Genomic DNA, 23,626 nt, shown 5'->3' with positions numbered 1-23,626 from the left:
AGAAATAGAACTACCATACAACCCAGAAATCCCACTCCTGGGAATATACCCTAGAGATACAAGAGCCTTCATACAAACAGATATATGCACACCCATGTTTATTGCAGCTCTGTTTACAATAGCAAAAAGTTGGAAGCAACCAAGGTGTCCATCAACGGATGAATGGGTAAATAAATTGTGGTATATTCACACAATGGAATACTACGCATTGATAAAGAACAGTGATGAATCTCTGAAACATTTCATAACATGGAGGAACCTGGAAGGCATTATGCTGAGCGAAATGAGTCAGAGGCAAAAGGACAAATATTGTATAAGACCACTATTATAAGATCTTGAGAAATAGTAAACCTGAGAAGAACACATACTTTTGTGGTTACGAGGGGGGGAGGGAGGGAGGGTGGGAGAGGGTTTTTTTATTGATTACTCAGTAGATAAGAACTGCTTTAGGTGAAGGGAAAGACAACACTCAATACATGGAAGGTCAGCTCAATTGGACTGGACCAAAAGCAGTTTCCGGGATAAAATGAATGCTTCAAAGGTCAGCGGAGCAAGCGCGGGGGTCTGGGGAACATGGTTTGCGGGGACTTCTAAGTCAATTGGCAAAATAATTCTATTATGAAATCATTCTGCATCCCACTTTGAAATGTGGCGTCTGGGGTCTTAAATGCTAACAAGCGGCCATCTAAGATGCAGCAATTGGTCTCAACCCACGTGGAGCAAAGGAAAATGAAGAACACCAAGGCCACACGACAACTAAGAGCCCAAGAGACAGAAAGGGCCACATGAACCAGAGACCTACATCATCCTGAGACCAGAAGAACTAGTTGGTGCCGGCCACAATCGATGACTGCCCTGACAGGGAGCACAGCAGAGGACCCCTGAGGGAGCAGGAGATCAGTGGGAGCAGGAGATCAGTGGGATACAGACCCCAAATTCTCATAAAAAGACCAAACTTAATGGTCTGACTGAGACTGGAGGAATCCCGGTGGCCATACTCCCCAGACCTTCTGTTGACACAGGACAGGAACCATCCCCGAAGGCAACTCATCAGAAATGAAACGGACTGGTCAGCGGGTGGGAGAGAGACGCTGATGAAGAGTGAGCTAATTATATCAGGTGGACACTTGAGATTGTGTTGGCAACTCTTGTCTGGAGGGGGGATGGGAGGATAGAGAGAGAGGGAAGCCGGCAAAATTGTCAAGAAAGGAGAGACTGAAAGGGCTGACTCAAGAGGGGGAGAGCAAGTGGGAGTAGGGAGTGAGATGTATGTAAACTTATATGTGACAGACTGATTGGATTTGTAAACGTTCACTTGAAGCTTAATAAAAGTTATTAAAAAAAAAAAAAAAAGAAGCAAAGATGTCACCTTGAGGACTAAGGTGCACCTGACCCAAGCCATGGTGTTTTTTTTTTCAATTACTTCCTAGGCATGTGAAAGCTGGACAATGAATAAGAAAGACTGAAGAAGAATTGATGCCTTTGAATTATGCTGTTGGCAAAGAACATTGACTATACCATGGGCTGTTAAAAGAACGAACAAATCTGTCTCGGAAGAAGTACAGCCAGAATGCTCACTGGAAGCAAGGTTGGCAAGACTTCGTCTCCCATACTTTGGACGTGTTATCAGGAGGGATCAGTCCCTGGAGAAGGACGTCATGCTTGGTGAAGTAGAGGGACAGTGAAAAAGAGGAAGCCCTCAATGAGATGGATTGATACAGTGGCTGCAACAATGGGCTCAAGCATAACAATGATTGTGAGGATGGCGCAGGACCAGGCAGTGTTTCGTTCTGTGGTACATAGGGTTGCTATGAGTCAGAACGAGCACAACAGCAGCTAACAACAACCATCTTCAAAAGTGTTAAGTTCATTCAATGTCAAGAAAATACACAAAGAGTCTTCTAGGTTGAAGGAGCTTAAAGAGACAATGACAACTAAATGCAGTGTGTGATACTTTTGCTATAAAGGACGGTGCTGGAACAATTGACGAAACTTGAATGGTGCCTATGGGTGGTAATGTTTCGATGTGTTATTTTCCTCATTTTGATGGTTATATGGTATTTATAGGAAACCCTGGTGGCGTAGTGGTTAAGTGCTACTGCTGCTAACCAAAGGGTCAGCAGTTCGAATCTGCCAGGCATTCCTTGGAAACTCTATGGGGCAGTTCTACTCTGTACTATAGGGTCACTAAGAGTTGGAATCGACTCAGCGGCATTGTTTTTTTTTTTAAATTGTATTTATGTAGGCGAGTACCTGTTTTTAGGAAACATATACATGTATTCTGCATTTTGGCAACGCACTCTCAAATGGTTCAGGGGAAAAACGCTTCTGTCCTATTTTTACAACTTTTCTTTAAGTTTGAAATCATTGTTGGGAAATATATTATTAGTTTGTTTTAATATCATCTTTCCCTGATATTCTCCTCTCTACTCATGCATGCGCATGCGCGTGCACACACACACACACTTGTATTCATTTGTAGTCAGTTCTTCCACTCACAGGCATATGACAGTGGAATATTTTCAAATGACATAGGGAGAAAATTTGTAGAATGCCAAATCCAGCTAGGCTATCTTTTTCAGACAAAGAGATAAAACTTATGGCTGAAAGAAATCACTTTCGGAAGAAGGAAACTGAACCCTGAAGAAAGGAAGAAGCTGTTTAGGTTAAGTGGGTTAAATCATCTAGGTACTTGGAATGGTACCTGACACATTGTAGACACTCGGAGTGTTAGGCTAACATTATTATTCTAGAGAAAAGTTGCACCTGTGCCAGGATGCCTTATGAAAGCCTTGCTTGTATTAGTGCACAAGTGGAACTCGCTGACTCCCCTTAACAGGGGAGGGAGGTAGATTATGTACACAAGTAAAAATTAACTAGAGCTAACATCCATAAATCTCAAATACAATACCAAGTGTAATAAAACAAGTTATATATACTGTGGAGGCCACTATGTAAATCTTTAATACCTTTTATTTTGAAATAGTTTGATTCACAAGAAATTGCAAAAATAACCAAGGGCTCCCATGTGCCCTTAACCCCACGTCCTCCATGATGATCTTACATAAGCACAGGATATTGTCAAAAACAAGAAACCTGTATTTATGGAAACATTGTAAAGACACAAGATGTGTATTTTGTTTGTGAAGACATGCATAAGTAGTAACTGAGAATGATATATACCAGTTAGAGACCGTGATTTTCTCTGGGGAGGGTGGGAAAGAGAAGGGACAGAGGTATGGTCTCTGGAGAGAAAAGGGTTGGATAGAAAGGTGAAGAAAAGGACTTCATTTTTACTGTGTTTCTGTCTTGTTGGATTTTTGTACCCACATCAATTTTTAATTAAAAATGTTTTTAATGGAACAAAGTGCTTTTTCAACTCTTGGCCCTGTGCATCCAGCAGAATCTCAAAATCTAAGCATAGGCTGGAGTCTTTCTATGTTTACTGGGTTAGCCTACTCGTCTTGTGTCTTGAAAAGTGGCAATATGGGAAGCAAATGCAGTTTCCTAGTGTTTCCCCAGATAAGTAAAAGGAAGCAAGAGAGAAATTTGTTTACCTGGGAACCGCGTCTGTTTACACGCTGTACACAACGGAAATGCGTGATGGAGGAAAAGGTTGTGTGTACAGTTTATCCTCTGAAATCGAATCTTTTTAAAGCATTTCGAACAGCCAGGTCACAGTAGCTCATAGCAACATGTTAGAATCTTGAGGGTGAATGGAGAGGATTATGATTCATGGAAAAATCTAAGTTGGAATGGCACCTAACGTGCAGATGAGAATCAGTTTGCAGCTACTGAAAGGGGAGAGGAGCAGACGAAGAATTTAAAACAGACAAAAAGAGCCAAACGGGCTCGGAGAAATGAAGTTTAAAGGATTAGATGTAGCTCCTGAATAAAAGCGAAAGTCCGACGTGGTTCCATTAAAATGACTTCTCAGCGGCCTCTCCCTGTAGATGACTTCGGTATCTACTACGTCCTGTGAGCCCCTATCTACTACAGCTTTCTAGATAAGCTCTGTTCAGGGCAGAAGCCAAGGTCCAAGGAGTCAGAGGGCACATGCTGCATTTAGAAGGTTTCCCCAGGTGTGGCCTATGGGAGGTCCCCCGAGAAGGAAGGAAAGGTGTTATCTAATATCTAAGCAATAGAGACATGTGCTTCCTGAAGAGTGACAGCCCAGGGCCTTCTGTGACAGTACAAGTTGAGCACTTTCCCAACTGGCTAACTTAAGTAGAGGTGCTGAGGTGAGGCAGATGTCTCATGGAGGCCCACGTTTAGATACTGTGCATGGAAAGGAAAATCAGAAAGCACAAAGTTGCTGGGCTGCCTGGAGCAATATGACAAATGACAAAAGGAAGCCCTGGGCCAGGGTAGGAGCCCGGGGCCGGGACAGAAGGAGCCCTTGGGACCTCAGTGCTCTTCTCTCTGTGTAGGCCTGGCCTAGCCAAACAGAGCTGTGAGAACATCCTAGATCAGCCACTTCTTTTAAAACAAATGTTGACATTTATTATTTAATCTGTGCCAGGTACCTTGAATCATTTAATTTAACCCTCACAACCCTATACGGCAGGTGGTATTATTATATTATAGATGATAAACAGGCATAAGAGCTCTTGAGTAGGTAAGTGGCAGAGTCAGAATTTAAACTGAGATGTATTTTTTATTAAATCTATCCTCTTACTATTTCTCTTTCTGACCCTCTAGGTGTGTGTGTAGTCTTAATGTGTGTGTGTGTATATATATATATATATATATATATATATATATATATATATATGCTCTTAATATATGCTCTGGTGGCATAGTGGTTAAGCACTCAGCTGCTCGTGGGAGAAAGTTGTGGCAGTCTGCTTCTGTAAAGATTTACAGCCTTGGAAACCCTATGGGGCAGTTCTACTCTGTCCTAAAGGATCTCTATGAGTCGGAATTGACTCGACGGCTATGGATTTTATTACGCTTTTGATTTGTACATACGTTATATATATACATATATATAGATCTAACAAATTCTTCATCACAATCACCTTCACTTGCTGCATGTGCAGCTTTTAAATCATTGAAACAAGTCAAGCCTTTTCTTGCACTAAAGTCTATATAAGAGCCATATGCACCTGTTACTGACTTACAAATTTGACTTAAAGGCACAGTTACGAATGGATCCCATTCATAACCTGGGGACTGCTTGTATATAAATTCAAATAGCTTAGATAGACAGACAGTGCTGCTGTAACAGAAATACCACAAGTCGATGGCTTTAACAAAGATTTATTCTCTCATAGTCTAAGAGGCTAGAAGTTCAAATTTGGGGTGCCAGCTTCAGGGGAGGGCTTTCTCTCTCTGTCAGCTCTGGGGGAAGGTCCTTGTCATCAATTTTCTCCTGGTCTAGTAGCTTCTCAGCACGAAGACCCCGCCTGGGTCCAAATGATGCGCTCTACTCCTGAGTCTTCTTTCTTGGTGGTAATGAGGTCCCTCCCCTCTCTGCTTAATACTGTCTTTTGTATCTCAAAAGAGATTGACTAAAGATACAACATAATCCTATAGATTGAATCTTGCCTCATTAACGTAACTGCCTCTAATCCTGCTTCATTAACATCATAGAGATTAGGATTTACAACACATAGAATAATCACATCAGATGACAAAATGATGGATAACCACACAATAGTGGGAATCATGGCCTAGCCAAGTTGACATACATTTTTAGGGGACACAGTTCAATCCATAACAGATAGATACTCTTAATATATGCTACAGGCAGTCCCCGGGTTACAAACATCCAACTTGCAGACAACTTGTACTTGTCTTTTAGAGTTATGTAAATTTGACCTCATTTTGAAACAGGGCTTTGAACCAGTTTGGTCCAGTTTGACCGCCTGCTGAGAATCTGCATTTCCACTCAGATATACTGAATCAGAATCTACAGTTTAACAAGATCCCCGGGTGATTCTTATTTATATAGACTCTTATTTTAGAGATAAGAATCACCTGGGGAACTTGTTAAAATGCAGATTCTGACATAGGAATCACCTCAGAATCTTTTTAAAATGAAGATTCAGATTCAGTATACCTGGGGTGGAAAGGCAAATTCTCAGCAGGTGGTTGAACTGGACCAAACTGGTTCAAAGCCCCACTTTGAAACACTGAACCAACCCCTACTCGCAACAAATTCATCATCACAAATCACCTTCACTTGCTGTACGGGCAGCTTTTAAATCATTTTATATCATCAATAAGGCTAAATAAGAACCATATGCACCTGTTACTGACTTACAAATTTGACTTAAAGGCACAGTTAGGAATATATCTCGCTCATAACCTGGGGACTGCCTGTATATAAATCCAAATAACTTAGATATATACACAGAGAGACTGACCGACTGACAGTCTGACAGATAAGATATTCCCTCTTTCTATATACCACTACACACTCCTTAGACTGTTAGCAGGGGCCAATGACTAAACCATTTTGATACCTCATCTGTAAAATGGGATTTAAACTTAAAAATAATTGTACCTACCCCATAGATTTGTTGTAAGTATTAAATGGGAAAATGCATGTTAAACATTTAACAAAATGCTAGGCTCAATAAATGATAGCTATTGTTACAATTAACTACTAGCTATTATTATTGTTACTACTAACAATAATTTACTTGCCCAGCAAAAAAGGAAGCATTGCCTCATTTAATCTAATCCTCACCACCTAACTATAGTGGGAATGCTTGCATTTTAATCTATTCCTCACGACCTAACTATACATTGGGAATGTTTGCATTTTAATCTAACCCTCATGACCTAAGTATAGTGGGAATGTTTGCATTTTAATTAAATTCTCATGATCTAACTACAGTGGGAATATTTGTATTTTAATCTAATCCTTACAACCTAACCATAGTGGGAATGCTTGCATTTTTAGCCCAGCAACTCTGGGACTCTGAAAGGCAGATATTTTCTGTCCTCTGGCTTTGGTTTTAGGAAGAAACTTTTATCTCTGATTCACTTAGCTGCAGGAACTTGTTCAAAGAGTTTAAGAGAAAGTAATGCGAGTTTAGACTCCAAGTCGGAATACTACCGTCCTTGGTAGAGAAAGTGTTTGAGGGATGTCTTGTTAAGAACTCTTCTTTGTTTCGTAAGGTTGAGGGACTTATTTTCATTTGTACACATTTTGCTCCCTCAAAATGCCTTTCTTTCTATGTGACACCACAGCGCAGAATGTACAGATTACTATGATACCATCCCGGTTAATGAGGTTGATGAGGACCAGCCCCATTTCCAAGGTGTGACTGGTCTGCGAAACTTGGGCAACACGTGCTACATGAATGCCATCTTACAGTGTCTCTGCAGTATCTCGCCGCTGGTGGAATACTTCCTCTCTGGAAAGTACATTACTGCTCTTCAAAAGTAAGACCACTTGTGTTCCCTACAGCTCAGTCCCGATCCCAGCTTCCCTAGGTGAAGTTAGGGAAGGAACCATTTTGTGTCCCTCTTAAGGGCTAAAAAGTCAGTAAAGGCTGCAGCTACCCAAATAATACATCTAGGGTGTGTAAACAGAAAGGTCAACCAAGAAATGAACAAAGCTCCATTTTTGGTTTGATGCCTCATGCTCAAGTTTTTAGGTGCTTTCTTTTCATTAAACCAGCCAGAAACATGTCCTTTCCTTCTTCCAAGGAGTTGTGGTGAGGTTGCCACTGCTTTTGCCTACTTGATGACAGACATGTGGCTTGGAGACTCAGGCTGTGTCTCACCAGAAATATTTCGGTCAGCTCTGGGAAACCTCTACCCAGCATTTATGAAAAAGACACAGCAGGATGCGCAGGAATTCTTGATTTATGTCCTGAATGACCTTCATGAAGCGTTGAAAAAAGTAAGTGGAATAAACGGCCTTGAAATAGGATTGGTCTTCAGCTTCATCAGCTACTTTCATTTTTCAGTCATTCAGTAAACATGTACTACTGTGTGCCAAACACTGTGCTACTTGCTGGGGTACTACACAGAAGATTCAAGTTAGTGTTAAATTGTTTGTATTACCAAATTTAGCTAATCATCAGAATTATCTGGGAAGATTTTAAAACACAGATTCTCAGACCCTCACTGCAGTCTTACTGTCTTTTGGAAAAAGCTCACTTGCCATTGCCGGTGACTGTCCACATATGGGAACCACTAATCTTTAACCAGCTCCAACCCATGGCGACCCTATGCGTGTCAGAGTAGAAATGTGCTCCGTAGGTTCTCAACGGCTGCTGTTTCAGAAGTACATCACCAAGACTTTCCTCTGAAGCACCTCTGGGTGGACATGAACATCCAACCTCTTGGTTAGCAGCCAAGCGTATTAACCGCTTGCACACCCAGGGTCTCCGCCACTAATCTAGCTCTTTGCAAGGACTTTTTTTTTTTTTTTTTACAGTGGAAATCACTTTTTTAAAATATAAATATACTCCTTATGAGAAATTTACAAATTAGACTGTCCGAGAACCTACAAACCCATTAAAATATTAAGCTTGGTATTAGGTTAAGGGGTAGACCTATACACTGCAAAGTTTATTCATACCAAACATGCCTAACCTGAGCTCTTCTTTAGAGTAGGACATACATTTGATAAAGCAAGAGAACCCCAGTTTCTAGGGGGTTTGTCTTTACTTACAAGACTTACTGCCTTCGTCATTAGCCTAAGACCCACCCCCTGCAAATACACGGCCTTTACTTTATGCAGCATCCTTGTGCTGATGTTAGCTCACCTCATATCCAGGAAATAGCGCAAGTGTCACAAATTATAGCCATTAATTATTCTCATTTTCAAGCCTCAATTCCAGTTTTCATTTGCACTAATTACAAGATATTCAGAGCAGTTAGTACTTTTTTTTTTTTTAGCTGGAAGGGAGGGTAAAATCCCAACCCAGTTAGTGATCAGTAAAAATCACTTAAGCCCTCATCTGCAGCTCATCTGAACTAAATAGCATTCTGGTTTCCTAGGCCAAACTTGGAAAGGGAGCATTCAATTACTCTCAGGGTGGAAGGCCTTGGCAGCAAAGATGAGAAAAGTGAACAAACGTGGAACAGAGCGTCCAGTTCCAAATTAGAGTTGGCTGTGAAGCTAATGAGTCTTCAAAATGCATATTCTCCTGAGGCTGTAAAAATCACAAAAATTCATGGCATGTTCCATGAGATACTGTATGAGCTAGATTCAAACCAGACCTCAAGGCCAGTTAAATTAGGCTGTGTTGGGAATGTTAGATTTGCTCTTTTTAAAAATGTGTTTTCCAACAATAGGAGGAGAACATAACCGGAAGGGGTCAGAGGAAAGACCAAGTTCCATTATTTTACCTCCAGGTCAGTCTGTAGTTCAGCAGCTTGCCCTTTTCCTCGGAAAAGCTGGCTCCAGGGCACTGGATTGCATTGTCACAGGCTGTCAGAGTCAGGGCACTATTATTCCTCACTTTCGCTTAAAGAGGGACATATCTGAATTATCAGGGACTATGCAAAACACATCCTCTTCAGAAGATCTATTTATTGTCTGAATCCAAAACTAAGTGGTTTCTGATAGCAATGTATCATTCTGGCAGAAAAAAAAATTAATCATTCTGCTAAATTTATTTATTTTTTTAAATAACCAAAAGTTCATTTTGGGGGACTGGAGGAATTTGTCTCTTGATTCAGTACCACCGAAGATCATATGAAAAAGGATCTACTCGAAGATGCTGCAGGAAGGTGATTGCCACAGAGTCATCCATCATCACACGCCTGTTTGAAGGGCAGCTCAATTATGATGTCATCTGTCTGAAGTGTGAGAACTGCAGCTATAAGAATGAAGTCTTCACCGTCCTGTCCCTCCCCATTCCATCAGAGTATGAATGCTCTCTTCAGGTAGGATTCCATACTCCTGGATACTTCTTTTGTTCTACCCCCAACCGTGGATTTTCTCAGGGCTATTTCCTCCATGTTTTAGTATGAGGGGGCTTCTATATAACTAAAAATATTAAGAAAAAGTTGGAAGCCCAGGATGATGGCATTTGATTGAAAAGTGACCTGCCCCACCCATTGCCATCGAGTTGATCCTGACTCATAGCGACCCTATAGGACACAGCAGAACTGCCCCATACGGTTTCCAAGACCGTAAGTCTTTATGGAAGCAAACTGCCACATCTTTCCCCCAAGGAGTGGCTGGTGGGTTCAAACTACCAACCTTTCAGTTAACAACTGAGCACTTAACCACTGGGCCAACAGGGCTCACTCTGAAAAGTAACATACTGGCCAAAAGTTACTTTTTAAATGTACTCAACAAAACAGACTTTTTGTAAAATTGGAAATGTAGGCAGGATTTATTCAGTCTATTGAGATGGCTTGGTGCACATACAGGACATATCATTTCTTAAAAAAATGTATGGCTCTGTCTCACCCCAGAGGTCTGCAGCCCCAGATCAGGAATTGATATAAACAATTTTGACTTTTGGTATTGAGCCTCTTACATTTTAGCCTAACGTGAAATGTGTTGCAATGGGAGAGTGGAGTCCAGTGCCTCAGCGTACCCCTCTATTTCTCTTCATCATAATGCCACAAGTTCACCTGTAAGGGGGCAGGGAGGATGGCAGTGGGAGGCAGGGAACAGTTAGGAGACAGGAAGCAGTACGTTTGCTGGCAGAATAATACAAATTTATGTATTTCTTCCTAATTTATGAAAGAACATCTACTGATAAAAGTTTTCACATAGCCATTTCCAAGGAATCAACTCATTGGCAATGGATTTATTTCCAAATACCGGAATTGGAGAGTAGAATCCCACCACTTATTCAGGACTGGGCTTTGTTCTCAGCTCAAATTGCTAAAGATTGCCCCAAAGGAATTTCAAAGACTTTTTAAAGTGAGGTGCTGGCATGAGATCTTTGCTCATCTTTGCCTTTAGATTAATGGTTTGTGTAACTCAGTACCTGGCCACATTTAGGGTATCTCCTGGGAACCTGGGGTCTAATTTATCTCTGTCCTGTTGCCTCTATTACGGGCCACCCCAAAGACTGAGATATGACCATTTTTCAATCACCAGATCACTTTAGTAATGACAGAAATAACATAAAACAGCTGCCTGTTTTGGTTAGTGGAAATTGCAAGGTCACTATTATCCCAAAATCAACTAGAAACTTTAAAAGGCTGATTCAGAGATTATAAACGAGATGGCACTTGGATTCATTTCAGTAACCAAGTGAGAAGGAAACATCTCCTTTGCCAGGTAGAATTTCTAGCTGGCTCTCTAGGCATTTGTGACCCTGCTAACTCCTGGATTTGACTTGAAGAAAAACGAGGATTACAATTTTATGGCTGTTCCAAAATTCCAAATAGAGGCAACAGGTTCCACTTGATCCAACTTGGTCACCAAATGCTTTTTTTTCTCAATAGGACTGCCTCCAATGTTTTTTTCAGCAAGACACACTGACCTGGAATAACCAAATTCATTGCTCCTTTTGTGAAACCAAGCAAGAAACTGCTGTGAGAGCCAGTATTTCCAAAGCACCAAAAATAATTATTTTTCATTTAAAAAGGTATGGATCTTGGCATTTTTTAGGCAGATTTGAAGGTATGAAAAGGACATGAATGGGCTTAAAAGTTGGCCTAGCAAAACAGTTTACAAGACATATTTTCTTGTCAATTTGGGGGCAAATCAATGATTCTGAAAATAGAACATACTTAGGTCAGTTTAGTTTCTTCTTAGAAACAATAGTTGATGTCTAGTTGGAATATCCAGTGAAATCTTGCTGCCCTATTGTCTCAGCTCCATTCCCAGTTCCTCCAGCATCCAGGCAATGAGCTCTCTGCGATCTCAACTCTACATGGCTGCTTCTGACAGGGAGGAATGTTCAAGACCACACTGATAACTGGACAAAGTATAATTTAAGAATTACTTCATTCAAAGAAGTATACTTCAAAGCATCTCTCCTTTATGAGCTAAGAGGAAATCCAAAGAAGAAATACAGTGAGGGAAGGAGGAACAAGTTGTGGGTCAAAAGCTAAGAATAAGCCAAGAACGAGGCCCTGCAATTGGCAGGAATAGTTTCTATTCTTCACTACCATCCCACCTCATTGTTGCTACAAATACACATATCAGCAGTTAAAAAAAGCTCACACACATACACACACACACACACACACACACACACACACACACAAACAGTTTACCTGCAGGACTCTCAGGAAAGCTGGGTTTAGTGAAGTGCCCTTGCACTGTGTTCTGTTGGGTTGGTATACCTCTCAGCCCGATTGTCTACGCTGACGTGAGACACAGTCTCAGGGTTATGCTGAAGCTTTCAACCTACACTTGGAAGGGGGGTGGGGTAGAATGGAAACTTCACAGGAGAATGAACATATAATAATAGCATTGAAGAATGAGTTTTGCAGGCAGAGAAGAGGGAGAAGGAACCAATATATGCATATTGCTATGTATGTTAACCCTGGAGACGTACTGGTTAAGTGCTATGGCTGCTAACCTGCCAACCAAAGGGTTGGGAGTTCGAATCCGCCAGGCGCTCCTTGGAAACACTATGGGGCAGTTCTACTCTGTCCTATGGGTCGCTATGAGTCGGAATTGACTCAACGGCCCTGGGTTAGGGTTATGTATGTTAATGTGGTGATGGGACAGAAGTAGTGATGAAGCTGTTAAGGCAGGTAAGAGCCTTGTGGGGAGTCTTATGTCACGTATTAAGACCTCTGGATTTTATCCTTTGGGCAGTAGTTAACTCATTGGAGGTCAGTGGTGTGACAGGTTTGAAAAGGGAACTCAAGTAGGTTCGTGGGTGGTTAGGAAAGAGGAGAGCCTGGAGATGGGGAGAATAATTAGGATGCCGTTGCAAGAGTCTAAATAAGAGAAGATGGCCTGGGCTATGATAGTAACAGTGGAGACGGGAAGAATAGGATGGATTCAAGAAGTTTTTGGGAGACAGAACTAGAATCAAGTGGATGTGAGTGGTTACTCTTTGGATGGCAGTGAGGAGGTTGGGGAAGTGAAGGAATAGACATAGAGGGTGACTCCAGGGTTTCCAAGACTGACTGCATGACATAAAGGACATTGTATCACAAATGTAGGCAAGTCATCTATTAGCCAGGGGTACCAAACGCTGGTCACTGGATTGATGACTGATTATCAACTCACTTCAAGTGCTTTTAAAAAAATAGATTCCCTGGCCCTACCCTTGGATATTCTGATCTCCTAGGTCCACAGTGGGGTATAAGCATCATTTTTTCTTGTTAAATGTTTTCCCAGGTTTTTATTTAAAAAAAATTCAAATCTACCAAAAAATTGAAAGAAAATATAATACCCATACACCCTTTACCTAGACTCTTCAACAATCAGTAATGCTGCCACATTTCCTTTCCCTCCTTCTGCCTCTGCCTCTGCCTCTCCCTCCCTTCTATTTTTTTAGCTGAACCATTTGAAGATGGAGACACCATCGCACTTCATGTTGAAATACTTCAGCATGCATCACCTGAAAATAAAGACATTCTCCTACACGATCACAGTACTATTATCATTCCCTACAATATTTAATGATTTCACATCACATGAGATAGGGTCCATATACATTTCCCCTCTCCGAAAAATATATTTTAAGACTTTTTTTTTTCAATCTAGGATCCAGTCAAGGGCCATGCATTCCATTCGGTTATCCCTTTTAATCCAAAACATCCCCTTTCATTTTTAACAGCATTATTAATATAATTCATGTACCATACAATTCACCCAATTAAAGTATACAATTCCAATAGTTTTTAGTATATTCACAGATAAGTGTAACCATCATCATAGTCAATTTTGGAACATTTTCATCACCTCAAAATGAAACCTTGTACCCTTTAGCTACCACCCCCCACCTTTCTACCCCTCCTCACCCCTCAGGCCTAAGCAATCTACTTTCTGTCTCTATGGATGAAACCATATACTAGGTTGGCTTTTGTGACTGGTTTTTGAGGTTCATCCAAGTGGTAGGATGTATCAGTACTCCATTTCTTTTTATGACTGAATAATATTCCACTGTACGGATATACCACATTGTTTATCCACTCATCTATTTCTGGATATATGGGTTGTTTTCACGCTTTATCTATTGTGAATAATGCTGCTATGAATATCCATAAATAGTAACTGTTTTATTCCATTAGTTTTGGAGAGCAAGGTTTCTTACTTTCTGGCACATTCATGTCTCAGGCTCACCTATTCATTTCCTTGCCACAGAACTAAACCAGCATTTCTCCAAAATGAGCACGATTATTTAAAAAAAAAAAAAACTCACTGGGTGATTCTGATATAAGCTCAGATGTGTGGACCACTGAGCTATATAACCAGTACAGAATGTGGCAAGATTTTCACAAAATTTTCTTATTAAAACCCCAGAGCTTGAAAATGGGACACAAGAAAACGTGCTGAAATCAAGATGAGGAAAAAAGCTGAGCCAGTTTGGGTAGAATAAATAGTATCAGCTGAAGTGAAAGCCTCAGTGTGGTTTCCACTTCTCTCTTGCTTTTGTCTTGGTTAGCCCTTTATCTTTTTCCCACTGCCCAGCTTGAATCTACACTGTCTCACTCCCTGATCCAAGCTCCTGGCCCAGTCCAGTCTCTGTTTTGGTGAGGCATGTGGATGTGGGATTTCTAAGTATATTTACACAAGAAAAAAAAAGTTATATTTGTATAGGTCTGCACCAAATAATCTTTCCAAGAAATTACTCTTAACTGTATTTGGAATTTGTCAAGGTTTGTGGACTTCATTCGTGAGTGGTTCACAAACTTATTTTGTATTTCACACATTTATCCCCCAGGTTTGACGTTCAGGGCACAATGAAAAGAAAACTGAGAACACATATCCATTACCCACTCACCAACTTGGACCTCACTCCTTACATTTGTCCAATTTTTCGGAAACATCCTAAATACAGCCTCTGTGCAGTGGTGGTGAGTAGAATACTAGAACTATTAAAAATTACACAATTTTAAAGAACACTTTAGAATTATCTGCTTAAATAATACCTACTCCTTCCTCCTTCCACCTCTCCCTGACTTCTCCTCTTCCCGCCTTTTAAAAACAAAATGGAGCCTGCAAGCTCCTTGTTTTTGATCTGGAACATTAGAGCCAGGAAAGAGTAAAACATGAAATGTCTATACAATTCTTGCTGATTTTCCTATTATGTTGCCTTTCCCTCTCTTATTATAAACCAAAAACCAAACTCATTGCCACTGAGTTGATTCTGACTGATAGTAGAACTGCCACATACGGTTTCCAAGGCTGTATTTACGGAAGCAGAGTGCCACATCTTTCTCCCCCAGAGTGAGTGGCTGGTGGGTTTGCTGCTGACTTTTTGGTTAACAGCTAAGTGCTTAATCATGCACCACCAGGGCTCCTCTCTCTTATTATAAAAACCCATTGCCACTGAGCCGATTCCAACTCATAGCGACCCCATTGGACAGAGCAGAACTGCCCCTTGGGTTTCCAAGGAGTGGCTGGTTAGCAGCCAAGCTCTTTACCACTGAGACAAAAGGGCTCCTCTTATTATAGTTCTTTATAAATCCTGGATATGTATATTTTAATGATCTTCCCCCATTCTGTGGCTTGATTTTTCCCTCTTTTAACTGTGACTTTTTGATAAACGAAGTTCTTAACTTTAATGTCGTCCATCTTATTTTTTTCCTTTATGATTTGGGTTTTTGTGTTGTTTAAGAAACCATTGTCTACCCCAAGAATATGAAGACATTCACCCATGTTTAAGTTTTAAAAATATTTTTTCTAGAAAACTGTTCATTTTTTATTTTCAAATTTGTTGGTATCAAGTTGCTCATTATGTCGATATTTTAAAATCTCTATTGTATTCTTAGTTCTCCCTTTGTTCACTCTTAATATTATCTGTGTCTAACCCCTTTTTTTTCTTGTTTGATTTTGCCAAATGTTTATTCTTTTAGTGATCTGAAAGAACTTGCTTGTGGTTTGTTGATTTTATTATTTGTGTTATATTTCATTAATTTTTGCCTTTATTTCCTTTGTTCTACTTTCTTTGAGTTTACTGTTTTCATACACAATAAAATTCCAAACATGATTTTTTGGTTGTACTTTGTTACTGATTTCTAATTGCATTTTTGTTAGAAAACATGATTAGCATGTTATCCATTCTGTGGTTTATGTTGATACTTGCTTCGTGACCTAGGATTATGTGTGCTTGAAAATAATTTTTAAATTAGGTTTTTAGGGTTCTGCATGTCCTTTACATATATTTTTTAATGTTTAAATATTATGTACTGTTAATAAAGTTTTGCTTGCTTCTTTCAATTGGTAAATGAAAGATGGGTTAAAAGGTTGGGATTTTGTCAAATTCTTGTAGTAATTCTGTGACTTTTATTTATATATTTTGAAGCTATGTGTGCAAATGTATTTCTAGTGAATTGTTCCTTTTATCATTATGGCGGAATCTTCTATCCTTTATCATGCTTCTTTGATAAAGCTATGCCAGCTTTCTTTTGGATGATAGTTTGTTCTTTTTTAACCATTTTATTTCCTTTTTCTTTTAAATATCATTATGTGGTGTTTGATAAATACAAAAGAATGTATATAAGATATACAGGTGTCACACAACATAATAAACAAGTACCTGTGAAATCATCACCTAACTTAAGGACCTAAAAACCAGTATATGTCAGTATGCTCCTTTCTCAAATCCCTTCCCTTGCCTTCTCTCCTGGAGATTACACTACCCTGAATTTAATGCTTACTATTCTCTTGACTTTTATACATATCCAATTAAAGATGACTGTATAATGAGCTCCTATACATCCATGGTTAAGAGCCACGGCTGCTAAACAAAAGGTCTGCAGTTTGGATACACTAGCTGCTTCTTGGGAACCCTATGGGGCAGTTCCATCTTGTCCTGTAGAGAGTCACTGTGAGTCGGAATTGACTCGATGGCAACAGGTTATATACATCCATTATCTAGCTTCGACCATTATCAACTCAACTATAATATTTACCCAGTCCCTTCCGTGCACCATATTACTATGAAGACATTCTCAGATATCAATGCATCCCGTATGTTTCAATATAGTGTTTTACAGTTTATTCCTAAGTATATTATCTTATTCACTCAAAAAAGTTAGAATTTTTTTAATTTCCAAAAGTACGGGGACTTGGGGTATCTTTTTGTATTGGCTAATTTTATTGTGTTATGTTGAAAGATTATGGTCTGTATGAAACTAATTATTGTACATTTGCTGAGACATATTTATTAGGAACCAAGTTTTTAATGTTCAAAAAAATAGGCTTGTATTGTTCAAAGCTGATATTTTTCTAATTGATAGGTGAAAGAAATGTGTTGATATATTCCATTATGAAGGTTTGTTAGGTGCCGCCGAGCTGGTTCTGACTCAGAGTGACCTTATGCACAACAGAATCAAACACTGCCCAGTCCTGCACCATCTTCACAATTGCTGCTATGTTTGAGCCCACTGTTGTAGCCACTGTGTCAATCCATCTTGTTGAGGGTCTTCCCCTTTTTCGCTGACCCTTTATTTTACCAAGCATGATGTTCTTCTCCAGGGACTGGTCCCTCCTGATAACATGTCCAAAGCATGTGAGATGAAGTTTTGCCATCCTCCCTTCTAAGGAGCATTCTGGCTGTACTTCTTCAAGACAGATTTGTTCGTTCTTCTGGCAGTTCATGGTATATTCAAAATTCTTCACCAACACTGTAATTAAAATGCACCAATTCTTCAGTTTTACTTATTCATTGTCCAGCTTCTGCATGCATTATGAGGCAGCTGAAATTACTCTGACTTGCATCAGGTACACCTTAGTTCTCAAGTGACATCTTTGCTTTTTAACACTTGAAAGGTCTTTTGCAGCAGATGTGCCCAATTTGTCATTTGATTTGACTGCTGCTTCCATGGGTGTTGATTGTGGATCCAAGTAAAATGAAATCATTGACAACTTCAATCTTTTCTGTTTATCATGATGTTGGTCCAGTTGTGAGGTTTTGTATGTTGAGGTGTAATCCATACTGAAGGCTGCAGTCTTTGATCCTCATCAAGTGCTTTAAGTTCTCTTTGCTTCCAGCAAGCAAGCTTGTGTCATCTGCATATCACAGGTTGTTAATGAGTCTTCCTCCAATCCTGACGCTGCATTCTTTTTCATATAGTCCAGGTTTTTATTTGCTCAGCATACAGACTAAATAAGTATGGTTAATTGATACAACCCTGAAGGTAATTCCTCAGAATTTCCTTATTCAGTTTTTTGTAAATCTATGGAAGTGCACAGCAGTTTGACATAATAACTTTTTGGTGACCTAAACATTTTTTTCATTATAAAGTGACTGTCATTGATAATGGTTTTTGTCTTAAAGTCCATCTTAGCTGATATTTATATAGCTACTCCAGCTTTCTTTTGGTAGTATCTGCCTACTGTATCTTTTTTCCATCCATTTAAATTCAACCTTTTCCAAGTTCTGAATATTACACAGTGTAGAATATAGAGCTGGATTTTAATTCAATCTATCTTCGTCTGCTAAGTTTCATACATTTCCATATTGTTAACCATACCATGCCCATTGCTATCAAGTCGATTCCAACTCATAGTGACCCTATAGGACAGGGTAGAACTCCCCCATAGCGTTTCAAAGGAGCGCCTGGTGGATTCAAACTGCCGACTTTTTGGTTAGCAGGTGTAGCACTTAACCACTATACCACCAGGGTTTCGTCTATATGGTTAAACTAATAATAAATTTAGATTTATTTCTGTTATCTTTGTACTTTTTGTCAACCTGATTAGTCATTCCTTCTGGCCCTCTTGCTTACTGCTAAATTGATAAAGTTTTCCCTCTATAACTTTGGAAGTTGTATATTTTAGATGCTTAAGCAATTACCCTTAAAACTTCAGTTTCCATACTTGCTTTAAAATCTAAAGTTAAATAATATTCCAATAGATACAAAGATAGCTACCACTGAGTAGACTTCACTCATGGCAACCTATGTACAAAAGAACCAGTGCCCACTCCTGCATCATCCTCATGATCGCTGGCATGTCCATCGCTGTGGCTATTGTGCCAATCCACCTCACCAACGGTCCCCCTCACCCTCAGTGGCCCTTCCCTCCACCAAACATGATGTCCTTCTCCAGTGATTGATCCCTACTGATGACGTGTCCAAAGCAAGTGAGCTGGACAATGTTCTGCTGTGATCCATAAGGCTAATACTGGCTAATTTTTGGAAGTAGATCACCAGGCCTTTCTTTCTAGTCTGTCTTAAATCTGGAAGCTCTGCCGAAACCTGTCCAACACGGGTGACCCTGCTGGTATGTGAAGTATGAACGGCATAGCTTCCAGCACCTCAACACACAAGCCACCACAGTATGACAAAATGACATTTGGGTAGTGGAATATCCCTATACTCTTCTCCAAAACAAATGCAAGGATCTTAGAACACTTTAATTCTGAATGCCCACCCACATTATTGTGTTCCAGCATTATGACTTCATCTTTTTATATGCTTCCAAAGTAGGTATTATTCACCCTGGCTTTATACAGTTCATGTTGGTTTAAATTTGCCAGAATCTTTACCAATGTCTTTGCTCGTCATCCCCTTTTATATATCACTTCTTCCTTTACCTGGGTGGGACACGTCAGTAGAATTTTCAGTGAATGTATGGTATCCCAAATTCTTTTGGTCTTTGACTGAAAGTCTTTGGTTCACTTTAATTCATTTTGAATAATTTAACTAGCAATCAAATTTTAAACTAAGTTTTCTTTCATCATTTTGAAGCTATTACACTGTTTCTGATTTCCATGGTTGCCATTGAGATCTACCAACTGCTTGCAATTCTCTTATGGGTAATGTGTCTTCCTGATTGGTTTTAAGATTTTTCTCTTTGCCTTTGTTGCCTGTAGTTTTGTTTTTATCCTTTATTTGTTGCATTTCTTAAATCTGAAGATTCAGATCATTCATCATTTTTCAGCCATTATCACATTAAATATTGCTTCCATACTTGCTATTCTCTCCTTCTGGAGCTAAGTGTCTGCATTAATTGCCAGAAATGGATGTTAGAAAGATGCTTCACTCTCTTCTACCATTGTATCAATGCTTTTTTTCTTTTTTATATGAAGTCATCAAAACTGAACATAATATTGAACTGTGGTCTAACCACTTCAGAACATCACTTCTTCATCTGGACATCATCCACCAGATGTTTTTTCTACAATCAAATTTCATCACGCTATTATGGGTACCATTTCATACATAATGATGCAAAAGCATGTCAGCCGAAGGCTACATGTCAAGGACCAGGACCAGAACATGTATCTTTTAAATTCCAGCTTTAGAATATATGTACAATATTTCTACAGTAATGGGAGAGGTGAGGAAGACGGAGATCTAAGGAAACATTTCATAAGCACCTGTGTAATACAAGAGCTATCTGACAGTAATTGTGTAAGACAAGTCTTACTACCCCATTTTAAGAGATGAATTAGAATTTAGAAAGAGTAAATAATTTCCCTGAAATCATTGTGTATTAGAGCTGAATTCACAGTAGTAATTGACTATAAAAATCCAGTTGCCTTCCTCTGCACCAGGGGGTGGCAAACTTATTCTGTAAAAGGTCAACTAGTTAATATTTTAGGCTTTGCAAGCCATACAGTCCCTGTTGCAACTATTCAACTCTGCCTTGTAGCATGAAAGGAGCCGCTGACAAAATGTAAATGAATGAGCAGGGCTATGCTTAAGGAAAAGCTTTATTTAAGGACACTGACATTTGAATTTCACATAATTTTCATGTGTCACAAAATATTATTTTGATTTTTTTTCAACCATATAAAAACCATTAACTCACGGGCCATAAAAAAACAGGCAGCAGGCTAGATTTGGCCCATGGGTCATGGTCTGCCAACCCCTGCTCTACACATGCCCCTTCCAGGAAGTGAGGTTCTCCAAAGTTTTCACTTCTAGGACAAGGTTCTTATTTGGACCCTAAATGACTGAAGTGGTTGTTGTATACCCCTCCTTAAGGTGAGCCACAGCAATGTACAGTTATTTAAATCTCTTTTTTTCCCAGTGTTAAATATCTTTTTAATTCTTAATCTGACCTCAAAATTAAACTGTAAGTTCATTTAGGAAAGATGACTATTTTCTTGCTTATTTAAAAATTTCCTTTAATGCCTAACATGTTGTTGTTGTTAGCTGCTGTCAAGTTGATTCCAACTCATGGCAACGCAATGGGTTAACAGTCTACATATAGGAAGTGATCAGTAAGTTTAACTGATAAATGTTAGTCAGATGCTGCCAAATACTGTCCTATTTCATTTACAAATTCTGTTAAATAGTCAATGGGAATAATATACAAGCAGTTCCGGTGAATGAAAAGCAATATAGCAATTAGGCCATATATAAGATTTAGTTTAACAAAATTATCATTTCCCTTTAATTCGGTATAAGAGACAAGTATAAAAAGTACTTCTTTGCCTGCCTTTCTTGTTCTAACAGTTAAAGCAGTCACATATGAATACTAAGCCTGATATTCCTTCTTCCCACAGAACCACTTTGGTGACCTGGATGGTGGCCACTACACTGCTTTCTGCAGGAACTCAGTTACCCAGGCCTGGTATAGCTTTGATGACACACGAGTCAGTGAGATTCCAAACACTTCAGTGCAAACTGCTACAGCATATCTCCTGTTCTATAGCTGCCAGCCCTTTTCTATACCTATATAAAAACGCAAGAGCTAGGAAAATGCTTTCTGAAAACTGCAAAACAAGCAATCAGAAACTGGTAGCTAAGTTTTGCTGTCATTAAACTCTTGAAATTTACTTGCATCATTAATTTTAAGTCTTTCTAGCATATTATGCAACTTTTATAAAGTAAAAAACATGGGTCTGGCCCACTGAAAAGGTACCGTGAAAATAATGCAGCACTAATGGATGGGGGCCTTTAAACCACTGCAGATTTCGTACTGAGTTCAGACTTAGAATTCAGTGTTTATTAGGGTGGATTCCTATCATCAAATTTTTCATTACGATTATGTATACTCAACAAATTATTTTCCAAAGATACTTCAGGGAGCTGAACCAAAATAACTTTTGTTCAAATGGCTCTATGACCTTAAGAGTGTGATTTGAAAATATTTAATCGATAAAATCATTTAGTCAAGAAGCTACAAGTCTCTTAGACTAACTGCAGAACATGAGAAGTTCTCACCTTCACAATTTAAAACCCATCCTTTCCTCCTTTCCCTAAGAGTCCACTAATGGTAACGTCTTTCAGGAGCACTTTTAGAATCTCATTTTTATATGGAGCATTTTAATGACTGTAGTAACTGAGTGCCCTGAGATAAAAAGTGAAGTCTAAGCTCCCCTACTCCTTTTAATGCATCACTTTGTGAAGACATGGCTCAAAATGTAGTTCACTTTGCAGTGATGCCTGACTCCTATTCCTTATCACTTCAATCCTAAGAACTCTACTACTCTTGATAAAGTGAATCTGGGTGCTCAGTTATTGCATCTTATTCTGACCTCAAATCTAATAATTGTAAGTGTGACATGCAGTTCTGGTGTCCAGGTGAAATTACAATGGAATTGAGCCTTGATGCAATAGGATAAATGAACGAAATTTTAAATCAATGTTGCAGGGTAAAGTGTGTGTCTGTATAAGGGGTGTGTGTGTAAAATCTATGGGTCTAGTGTACTGTGTTTGATCATATAAAAATAAAGGCAGAACACTTATAGGGTTTTATTTTTCTCATTAAGATTTTAATGTAGGTGTAAATGAAATTCTCATTTAAAAAATTAAAGAAAAGTTTTCATTTATTTCTTAGAATAAAGTTTTAGTGCACAAATACAGTCCAAAGGCAACAGAAAAATAGCTTTGCCCTGTCATTTCCCTAAGAAAGCACTGCAGTTACTCACAATAGGTGGAAGAAAAAAAAAAAAAAAAAAAGGCAATCCTCTTTGAGTTCTAGGCTTCACAAAAGGACATGTTATACTATGTACATCAATTTGATATGCAAGTGTGCAATAAATATATACGCATACATTCCTACCTGCTTTATATCGTTCTATAGTATTCATAACTGATCAAGCTGGACATAGAAACGTGAAAAGGCTATACAATGAAAAGGAAAGGATACAATGGTTTTTAGACCAACAGAATAATAATGCTTAACTAGATAATTATTTTAACTTTGGAGCAGACTAAAAATGTTTTGAAATAAATGGTACCTTTAAGGGTTGCTTACTGCAATACTTGTTAGGTGTTATCAGTCAGTCTTTTGATATGAGCACTGACCTGAAATATAGTAACACAGCTCCCAGTGCCCTAGAATTTCTTTAAATGGCCAGCAAGAGCTTTCCAGTATCTTTGTAAGCATTTGAAGAGCTGTGCTGCTGAGGCTTTTAGAAGATAATTAGCTTACTACCTATTTCTCCTTATGTGGCTACATCAGTTACTCGTGGTCCCAATGAAGTATAAAAGAGGATATAAGCTGCTGAAGACTTCACAGAAGAAACAGAGATGTCAGAAACTTCGTGATCATCAAATTTAAACCACCGCTGTCTTGCTGCATTTTTACAATAGGCAGTGTAGTGGCCTCCATCCAGACCGCCGTAGTGATTCTGTGCCAAACAGAGAAAGCAAT

At 39.2% G+C, this 23,626-nt stretch overlaps 2 protein-coding genes across 6 annotated transcripts in view; one reads left to right on the top strand and one right to left on the bottom strand.

Annotated features, from left to right (window-relative positions):
- The first annotated feature begins 2,730 nt into the window (after positions 1-2,730).
- On the top strand, positions 2,731-21,798 carry USP50 (ubiquitin specific peptidase 50). The gene is given in 7 exon segments (XM_023539485.2): positions 2,731-3,978; positions 7,204-7,412; positions 7,641-7,861; positions 9,652-9,858; positions 11,383-11,525; positions 14,790-14,922; positions 21,531-21,798. Coding segments are annotated over 7 exon segments (1,143 nt in total). The 5' UTR covers positions 2,731-3,925; the 3' UTR covers positions 21,708-21,798.
- The window catches only part of USP8 (ubiquitin specific peptidase 8), a 98,027-nt gene continuing 96,076 nt past the window's right edge, over positions 21,676-23,626 (bottom strand). For all 5 annotated transcript variants that reach the window (XM_064295195.1, XM_023539484.2, XM_064295198.1 and 2 more), the window contains one exon: positions 21,676-23,603. In XM_064295195.1, the coding sequence (XP_064151265.1) occupies positions 23,418-23,603 (186 nt within the window). In that variant the 3' untranslated portion in view covers positions 21,676-23,417. The remainder of the gene's footprint in view (positions 23,604-23,626) is intronic.

The sequence above is a fragment of the Loxodonta africana genome, chromosome 12 (assembly GCF_030014295.1).
Source record: "Loxodonta africana isolate mLoxAfr1 chromosome 12, mLoxAfr1.hap2, whole genome shotgun sequence".
Taxonomy (NCBI): Eukaryota; Metazoa; Chordata; class Mammalia; order Proboscidea; family Elephantidae; genus Loxodonta; species Loxodonta africana.
Note: the sequence above shows the minus strand (reverse complement) of the source record. Positions and strands in the feature narration are given on the sequence as shown.